The following is a 10,284-nucleotide window of genomic DNA, read 5'->3' as shown; positions in this document are numbered from 1 at the left end:
ATTGCAAATGTCAGTTAATTTTAGTAACTAACAAACAAGGCAGCTCCTGACCATACACCACGTCACCTCTTATGGAAACTGTGATTGTGAATATTGTGTATAACTGGGACCACATTTTGTTGTGTTAGCCTCCATGAAAACCAAACACTGAAATTACCTTGTCACTGGGTGTAATTTCGTCAGGGTTAAGCACAGAAGCAGTGGGGCAGGAGATAGGGAAATTACTGCTGAAGCAGCCACAATTTTTTTCCATTGTCAATGAGCTTGACTTCCTGTTACCAAGACATAAAAAGCTTTGAGCGCAGCACAAAGCATCTGTTCACTCACAGTAAGCAGTCATGGCTAATCTGGATGTGACATTGAACTACTCAGGCATTAACTTCCCAAGACATCTGCACTCAGAGCAGTCTATGAGATTTGCTGAGACGTTCAAGTTTCATGAAACTGACACTCTGATCGTTACCTACCCCAAATCAGGTAAGAGCACCCATATATGCCTGTATCTCTTCACTACTTTCTGCAATAGTTACTCAAAGTGTTGCATTCTGACAACTATCAGTACTAAATATAAATGTGGTCAAATACTTTACAATGAGATATTTTATTACACAACTGTCTACTGTCAGAAACAACTGTGCACCATAAGGTTTTCACACCAGTGTTATGTATTTCATTAGCATGATTTGTATGTGTGTGTGTGTGTGTGTGTGTGTCTTGCAGGATCCTTTTTGTCCTATATATTGTGCTATATTTAGTTTATCGTGCTAGTGGTTAGCACTGTTGCCTCAGAGCATCAGGGACCTGGGTTCGATTCTCAGCTTGGATCACTGTCTATAGGGAGTCTGCATGTCCTTCCCATATCTGTATGGTTTCCTGCAGGTGCTCCTGTTTCCTCCCAGCCTGAAAGACGTGCTGGTTAGGTGCATTGGCCATGCTAAATTCTCCCTCAGTGTACCCGAACAGGTGCCAGAGTGTGGCGACTCGGGGACTTTCACAGTAACTTCATTGCAGTGTCAATGCAAGTTTACTAGTGGCACTAATAAATAAACTTAATTCTTAAAAACTTAGTTGCCAGTCAGTGGGTGTGCAGATGGTCTGAACGGAGTAGAATCTCTGTTGCTTCCTGGACTCTGCTCTTCTGAGGATCCAACTATTGTGAAGGGCTGCCAAATAGTTCATGCTTGGGGTTTAAAATCAGTCCTAGTTTTTCATTCCGACCCTGGTCCAATTACTAGAGATCAAGGATGTGAAAAATAAGAAGGTGTCATGGAACCAGGAGTGAAGCCTGACAATGTCATGCTCTACATTTTATCAAGAGTATGGAGAGAAATAAACTGTAAGTGTGTGTGTGTGTGTGTGTGTGTCTGTGCGTGCGTGCGTTGAAGCAATGTAAAGCGGAGACTCCTAATTGTAGAGCTGGTACTGCACCAGTTAGCTCATATTAGAGACAATCTGGAACCCTAAATCCAACAACATGGACCAAAGTTTAAATAAAATAGGAACCAATGTGTACAATTCTATTCAGCTTTGTCAGTAGTAATTCTGCAAGTTGCAGCATTATGCTAATAGTTTTAGTTGCTGCAACCATTTCATTTCTATGTGACCTGGGTAGACTGATGTAGTGCAATAATTCAACTGACTTAACATTCATAGGTACAACATGGATGCAGGAGATTCTCACACTCATTTACAGTGATGGAAACCAGGTACCAGCTAAAACCACCCCAAACTGGATTCGAACTCCATGGATTGAACATTACTATTGCGAAGATGTTCTGCAGGACAAATTAAGCCATCGAATCATTACCACGCACCTTCCCTATCACATACTGTCCAAATCTCTCAAACAATCTAATGCAAAGGTATGCATCAACCAGATTGACAATACAACCCGTTTCTGTAACTTGACACTATTTATAAAAATCTGCCAGAAGTGTTACTGTAGTAAAATAAGAAGTCTGACAACACCAGGTTAATTTTAGCCGGCATCTCCACATTACACTGTAGTAAAAACCAGCCTGACTTTGCACTTTCATGCAATTTTTAACTTCCTGCAGAGTGTGGGTGAGACTGCAGCAGTAATATTAACATTTTACTGTGTAGTTATGCCATGTGAAACATTGTGAAAAAAAAACATTTGATTTTGAGGCTATGTTCTATTGGGAAAAAATAGTTACCAAATCAACCAAACCATAGCTTTGACCAGAGTCTGCTACAAGTGCGAGGAACAATGCAACCCTGCTCCAGAAGAAAAGTGTAAGCTAGATCAACTTTTCACAAGATAAAAAATTAAGCAACTCATGTTTGTGAGTTGACCTGCTAGGATTGCACTTATGTTACAAGGCACGAGTCTTCTCAGCAGGTTTTTTTTTTGTTTTTGTAGTTTTAGTGCAAAAATACTTCACAGAATAAGTGTTAATTTCAAAATAAACCATTTTTAAAGGGAGATTGTTTATGGCTTGCAAACAGGATGTAAAATCTTGTTTTGCTTTAATGATTATCTTTGAATTTGCTAAGCTAATTTCTGCATTTCTTCCAACTAATATCATGTAATATTTTTAAACATCACAGCTAGTGAGCAGTTAATCCGAAAGCAATTCTGAACTGGGTCCAGCCAGCTCAGCACTATAGCAGAATGTGATCTTGAAAAGATTGTTGATGTTTTATGAAGATTAACACTGAGAAATTAAACAGTCATTCAGTTTTCTCATCCAGTTTCAGAGTCGAGCATACCCAGATTAGATACAGCAGTAAATATGCATTACAATGATTGAATCATAAGAATATTTTCACTTCTTATGCACCAACCATTGTAATTGAGCTCTCTACATGCCAGTTTTATAGTATTTGCCACCAGGAACTAATAAATATTTGCCAAGTACATTTCGGACAAAGCACTTATGCAGTCTAAGGCTTTTTTTCCATCAGGTTGGGCTGAATTTGACAGGGGATGCTGAGCTACCCAATCCTTACAGAACAGAATCAAAGGCAACTGTGGCTGGGATTTTCCGGCCATGCTCACCCCGAAACCGGAAAATCCAGCCTGAGGTTAACGGACCTTTCCATGGTCCACCCCTTGCCTGTTCCGATTCCTGCGGCAGGCAGAATGGACAAATTCGTCCTTTTGTTTAAAAGAAGCAATCGTCATGAGATTGGAAGCAATGCCTTTTCTTGTCAGCCTAGATCTTGAATGTCTCTCTTGTGGGGAGCTTGAATTGGATTCAATTTGAATTGGTTTTTGGACTAAGTATGGAGATGGATTAAGGGCTTGCCCTGTCCACTCTCCGCAATGGCTTTGTAACTTAAGAAAGGAATAATTTTTTTATATAACAAACATATCTGTGGCCTTCTGGTTAAGATCAAGTGTATGATCAAGCCCAAGAGAAGATACAATACCTGTTCTTGTCTGCTTGGATCTTGTATGTCTATCTTGTGGGGACCATGAATTAGATTCAATTTGCATTTGGTTCTTGGAGCAAACAAGGAGATGGATTGCCCCGTTACTCTATCCATTTGTTTTGTAACTCTTTAGAAAGAAATGAAAAAACAAAACACATTGCAATCAGAATTTCAAAACAGTTGTATCTCTGTTGTATCAAAACGGTTTCTAATTTACCGAACACCTCACTCTCTCCCTCTCTCCTACAGGTGATTTATGTTGCAAGAAATCCAATGGATGTAATTGTTTCATTTTATTACTTCCACAAAGTAGCAAAGTTCCTTCCAGAGCCTGGAACTTTTGGTGAATTTCTGGAGAAATTTTTACATGGAGAAGGTACACATTTTTACCTTGTTCAATGCACTTGCAAACATCAGGGCAAATGGGGATTTCTTTAGCTGACATTTTAAACTTTCACCAATGAAATAAAAATTCTGTCCTTTGCAGCAAGCTGCTAGGCAATAACCAGTGATACTTACAACTATGATGATGATGATGTGTACATTTTCTCAGGGGTATGGAAGTAATATCATTTACACTCAAGTCATCTTTAAAGGCGGCACAGTGGCTGGCACAGTGCCAGGGACCTGGTTATTGATTCCCGGCTTGGGTCACTGACTTTGCACATTCTCCCCTTGTCTGTGTGGTTTTCCTCCAATTTCCTTCCACAATCCAAAGACATGTGGGTTAGCTGGATTGGCTATGCTAAATTGCCCCTTAATGTCAGGGGGACTAGGTAGAGTAAGTGCATGGGGTTAGGGGGATAGGTCCTGGGTGGGATTATTGTTGGGCCAAATGGCCTCCTCCTGCACTGTAGGATTCCATGATTAAGTAGGAAGCAGAGATGAAGTGATTTCCATTGTGTCCTTGTGTGATGAATTCATGCATTCCCACACAGGAGTCAGAGTCAGAAAATGCAAGTCAAATTTTCTGTATTTTGAGCATAAATAATAGCAAAAGATATTGTAACAGAAGGGACCTCAAAATTGAGATTGTGGTCCAGGAGCAAGCTTTTATTATAATGACCCACCAGCGTATCACAAATAATCCTGTAAGGAACAGAAGGGATGGTGAAGATTTTCTTTAAAGAATTCCTCATCAGTTTGATTTCTTTATTTACCTCCTTCCCTTTTGAGTTGGAAGGCAAGATCTCAAAGTCACCCTCCAACGTGAGCACATTAAGCTCGGTATTAGCACGAGCTTTGAAATCCTTAAGTCAGAGTGCAAAGTGGCACTGGGACCAGCTTGACAATTTTACCACAGGTAAAAAGGACTTAAAATCTAAATGTTATTATTTCATCTTATTTCAGTGCATTTTGGATCATGGTTTGAACACATAAAAGACTGGCTAAGCCACAGAGAAGAATTCAACTTCTTGTTCATAACCTATGAGGAACTGAAGAAGGTAGGTTTTAAAATGGTTTATGCTGGTGAAAAACAATTGCTCTAATAATAATTTTTGCAGAATTTCTGGCAAATGAATGAATGTTTCCTGTATCTCAAACTTTGTTACATTCAATTTCATACAAATTCAACGCAGAAGGAAGCTATTTGACCAGTCATGTCAACATTGCGTGAGAAATTCAGCTAGTCCGACTGCCTTACCCTTCCCCCCTAGCCATGCAAATTCTAAGTACTTATCCATCTAAAGCGATGCACGCCAGGTCTTAACCACTTGCTGTGCACTAGATTTTCTCTATGTCACCCAAGGTTCTTAACAAATCCGGTTCTCGAGCCTTCCATCTACCCGGAGCTCCTCTGCCAAATATCCCCTTAACCTTCACTTCACCAAGGAGAACCAGTTCCAATTCTCCATCTGTCCATTTAACTGAAGAACCCCATGCCCAGAAAATTTGTGTAAATCCTCTCTGCAGCCTCTCGAAAAGGTTCACATGCTTTTGAAAGTCCAGTGCCCAGAATTGGACACAATACTCCAGTTGAGGCCAGACCAGTATTTCATAGAGGTTTATTATAACATACTTGCTCTTATACACACTTCCTCTGTTTATAGAACCCGGGATTGCTGTGTGGACTGCACTAGTTCAGACAGGCAACTCACCACTATCTTCAAAGGGTTAACAATAAAGGTTGGCCTAGCCAGCAATGCCTACATCCTGTGAAAAAATAAACTACTTCCCCAACCAACCCTGCCAGCATCAATTTATGAAAACTGCAGGGCTCCTGCCCCCTCTTTCAAATCTCATCTTTGGCTCACCCCTCCTTAGTTTTCCTACCAAAATGTATCACTTTATATTTCTCTGCATTAAGTGCCATCTGCCACGTGTCTGCCCATTCCACCAGCCTAGCTCTGCCCTCTTGAAATCATCACCTCCTTCCTCAGTCCAAGTTTTGTGGTATCTGTAAATGGAAGTTAAAATTGTTAGTTGGATTTTTTTTTTTACTATGTTTGCTCCCAAACAGCCCAACAGGGTGGTGACAGCCTAGAATGCACTGCCTGGGAGGGTGGTGGTATTGGGATACCTCACATCTTTTAAAAAGTACCTAGATGAGTATTTAGTACGCCATAATATTCAAGGCTGTGGGCCAAGAGCTGGCAAATGGGATTAGATGGGCGGGTCAGGGGATTTCATGCTTTGATGCAGATTTGATGGGCCAAAGGGCCTCTTCTGCACTGTAGTATTCTGTGATTCTGTGAACAGTTGGCCCATAAGTAGATGTTTGTTCCCTTTGATCTGGAAGGTTCATTAGAAACTGTCTTTGCAGAGATGCCATCCTAAAAGGCCAACTAACTTACTTGTAGTAATGCGATTACTGGATTTAACACACTGCCCTACCCAGTTCTTTTTGAAATGACAAAGGCTAGGGTTTTCTGGCCCTTCCTATTGATGGGATCTTCCTGTCACACTGAAGGAGACCCCTTGCAGCAGGCATTTTGGCAGTAAGACAGGCAAGCGACGCAAAATGCCATAGACATCAGCGGCAGCAGAAAATCATATCCAATGGGCAGGATTTTACGGCCTTGCTTGTCCAAAAACTGTAAAATCCCACCCAAGGTCAACTGACCTTTCCATTGTCTGCCCCTTGCCTGCTCCGATTCTTGTGGTGGATGGGATGGTAAAATTCTGGTCAATGTCTTTACAAACTGAAGCTACAGCGAGGCTAAAGTGATAAAAGTTTAATGCATAATAATTGATAACGGTTGCATGACAACCATTGCTGGAACGTACCTGAGAGAAAGTTGGTTAGCTGACAGTTTGGATAAGGATTGAAATGGTCAATGAGGAGGCTGGAGAGCTGGATTTTTACCAGCCCACCCACCACAGTAATCAAAGTGGGTGAGGAACAGACCACAGAAAGATCTGTTGACCCTGGGGCACAATTTTCCAGCTTCAGGACTAGCGCGGCTATGAAATCCTATTCCTTGAAGTCTTAGAAAAACAAGAAAACTTTATAAAACTTGCATTGTATTTTTAATTTTGAGTCTTCAGCCTTCATTTGCTATTTTCCTCAGGATCTTCAATATTCTGTCAAAAACATCTGCAATTTTTTGGAACATCCTCTTTTACCAGAGACCATAGACACAATCGTGTGGCACTGCAATTTCACAAACATGAAGGATAATCAGATGATCAACTACACTCTCATTCCCAATGAAATTATGGATCACAAAAGAGGAAAATTCATGAGGAAAGGTGAGTTGAAACAGAGGATTAAGTCAACTACAATATTATGGTTCCATGGTGGTACAATGGTTAGCACTGCTGCCTCAGCATCAGGGATCCAGGCTTGATTCCCTACTTGGGTCGCTGTCTGTATGGAGTTTGCACATTCTCCGTGCCTGCATGAGTCTCCTCTGGGTGCTCTGGTTTCCTCCCACAGTCCAAAAGATGTGCAAGTTAGGTGCATTGCTAAATTCTCCCTCAGTGTACCCAGACAGGTGCCAGAATGTGGCAACTAGGGGATTTTCACAGTAGCTCCACTGTAGTGTTAATGTAAGCCTACTTGTGATATTAATAAATAAACTTTACACTTTTACCTTTTGCCCTTGTCATGATGGTCTGTCACTTGCCTTGTTTTAGGTATAGTTGGAGACTGGAAGGAACATTTCACAGATGAGCAGAAGAAACACTTTGAGAAGATATTCCAGGACAAAATGAGCGATTGCAACATTCGGTTTACCTGGACATTCTAAGACAGAAAATTATTTAAACTAGCTTAATAAGCAAGAATCCAAAACATTTTCCTTGTGGGCACTGGAAGGGCTTCAGAAAATTGAAAGGAATAAAGTACATAATTTCAGCTATACATGCAGCAGACAACACTGTATAGATATAGTATATGCAGTATGAAATTCAGTTTTATTTGAAGTGCTGTTCCATTATTGACCATATATGAAACCAAAGAAGTATTTAAGTGAGCGTAGATAAACTAGAGACCCTTCTTGCAGGTCTAAGATATTCTATTGGCTATAATAACTTCTCAGTACAGTCAAACAAAATAATGAATGGAAAAAGGACAATGTGTCTGTAAATAAGAGCACAGCTGGCAAACTGTAGAATGCTGCAAGTCTGCAGTAAGCCTAAGAGCAAACTGGGATTTACTAAATAATTGTAGCAGATTTGAGTAGCTGTTAACTCAAAAAACTTCTGCAAACGCCAACTATTGTGAAGTCTGGTCACCAGATGCTTCTCTCTCTTAATGGCCACTAGCAAGAGTGATTTTGGTAGGTTATTGTATGGGGGAATCAACAGGGTTCAGTGGGTAAATGCACCCACCAGCACACTCCAGCTGAGAACCCCCCCACCCCTCCTTCTACTATTACTCCATGTGGAATTAATGGATCTCAGTCCCAAGGATACAGTTAACTCTCTGGAAGAGGAGAGAAAAAACTAACTAAGATTACTGTCTAGTCATGGAGCCTTTATGGTGATCTGTTGACAGCTGTGAGCATTTGGTTTCAAATCAATGAGCCTGTATAACTTTTTAAATATGAATCCATGCTCCCATACAGGATGGCCTCTTGCAAGTACAAGAAAATTGCCAGGATCAGGCCCCTGAATTTCAAGGGGAAAAGAATGGATCTGGGGAGAAGAGAAATGGGGAGTGGGGTGGAGAAGGGCAGTGGTGAAAGAAGGAACACAGAAGGAACAAGGAAAGATAGGCAGGAGGGTGACATGTACATTTAAATCAACTATGCATCTCATGATGGGGAAAAAGCTACAATTTTTAAACATAGAACAATTTTCTGACAGCATAAATAAGCTTCTAAAAGTTATAGTCAATGCTGAAGGAGTTCAAGAATTTACCTTGTGTGTATAATTAAATTTTAATAAAACATTCAGTTTCTAATGTATTTGTTCTTCAAATGGAATGCATGAATACAGAATAACATTTTTAGCACAGTTTAATGGCCATAAAAAGTTGCAATTGTTTGGTTTGGGTTTTGCTTCATCAGAATCCTTTGGCTTTGAAACTGTGTACATGTTTAGGCAGCTTGGCTTTAAACATGGAAGATTGAAATCAACTACCACTTTGAACTTAGACCAGTTTATGACAAATAGAGAAAAATCACCATCACTATAGTCACAAAGTTTATCAACTGATAACTTAACCAAATCAAACCTATATACATGTTCATCATCCAATATTAACCATTGGGTGGCATGGTGGCACAGTGGTTAGGCACTGCTGCCTCAGTGGCCAGGGACCCAGGTTGTGGAATTTGTCTGTGTGGGTTTCCTCTGGGTGCTCTGGTTTCTTCCCAGAGTCTAAAGATGTGAAGGTTAGGTAGATTGACCAGGCTAAATTGCCCTCTGTCAGCAGGATAAATGTGGAGTTACAGGGATAGGGCTTGGGTGGAATTGTTGTTGGTGCAGGCTCAATGGGCTGAATGGCCTCCTTCTGCACTGTAGGGATTCTATGATTTCAATATTTAAATCCATATGAACCAAAAGTCAGAGACCATTCGCAGCATTATGTTTCCCTGAAGCTATAGGAGAAAACAAATCACTTGTGCTGTGAAAAAGTGTTGAATGTATAAGAATGACAAGGATCCTCTTAAGGCATAATAGCTTTATTTTCAAATATTAATTCAGTTTAATTGTCACAATCTGATAAATTTTCAAGATCATCCAAGCCAAAGAAACAAAGTATTCAACTCAAGGTTATTAATTCTTATGTACAGATCCTGAGTGTAATGTACAGACAAAACCAAAAGTATTCAACATGACATAAGGCTAAGTGAGCATCAACAAGTTGAAACATTGCACAAAAGTTAAGAATCCCTAAATTGCCCTCCCCTGCAATGCTCCCCCCCCGCCCCCCAAATCCTCCAAAAATAAAGATTTTAAAACAAGATTTGAAAAGACTTGCTTACAAAACTTTTCCAGTAATGAGGCAGTAGTATATCTTCACTACTCGAACTTGTACTTGCCAATTTCCTTACTACAACATTTTGGTTAGTACAAACTAGGAACACTTGCATGCAATTTCAAAATTCAATTTTTAACTTGCTAGATTGGTTCCTTTAATTGGAAACTGAAGAATCTGCTCAAAAAAACCAACCTTATTAACAGTTAGCATTTTAAATTTGACACCAGGCACTTGAATCAAATGCAAAATTCTGATAATCCCAAGAATTCAAAAGTTTGTCAGACAAAAGGGTCATTGTTAAGAAATTGTCACATTTTAGTCACTTCTCTAAAAAGGTAAATTCACTTTGTGACCATGCAGACTGATTTCCAAACACTACATAATACATTAAAAATTTTTAAAAGTTTCTTTTTTCTATTAAAATTTCTTGCAAATATTGTTTGTGCTCAGTTAGTTACAATCTGTATTAATATCAGTCATGGGGACTATTGATTTTGTAGAGTTACCACTCG

At 39.9% G+C, this 10,284-nt stretch overlaps 1 protein-coding gene across 1 annotated transcript; it reads left to right on the top strand.

Moving 5' to 3' along the window:
- Positions 1-328: 328 nt before the first annotated feature.
- On the top strand, positions 329-7,709 carry sult5a1 (sulfotransferase family 5A, member 1). The gene is made up of 6 exons (XM_080188093.1): positions 329-477; positions 1,654-1,862; positions 3,649-3,775; positions 4,750-4,844; positions 6,912-7,092; positions 7,480-7,709. Exons 1-6 carry the CDS (start codon positions 339-341, stop codon positions 7,590-7,592), a joined length of 864 nt encoding a protein of 287 aa, XP_080044219.1. The 5' UTR covers positions 329-338; the 3' UTR covers positions 7,593-7,709.
- Positions 7,710-10,284: the final 2,575 nt, after the last annotated feature.

The sequence above is a fragment of the Carcharhinus amblyrhynchos genome, chromosome 4 (assembly GCF_965287045.1).
Source record: "Carcharhinus amblyrhynchos chromosome 4, sCarAmb.v2.hapA, whole genome shotgun sequence".
In the NCBI taxonomy this organism is placed as follows: Eukaryota; Metazoa; Chordata; class Chondrichthyes; order Carcharhiniformes; family Carcharhinidae; genus Carcharhinus; species Carcharhinus amblyrhynchos.
This window is presented reverse-complemented; position numbering and strand designations above follow the sequence as displayed.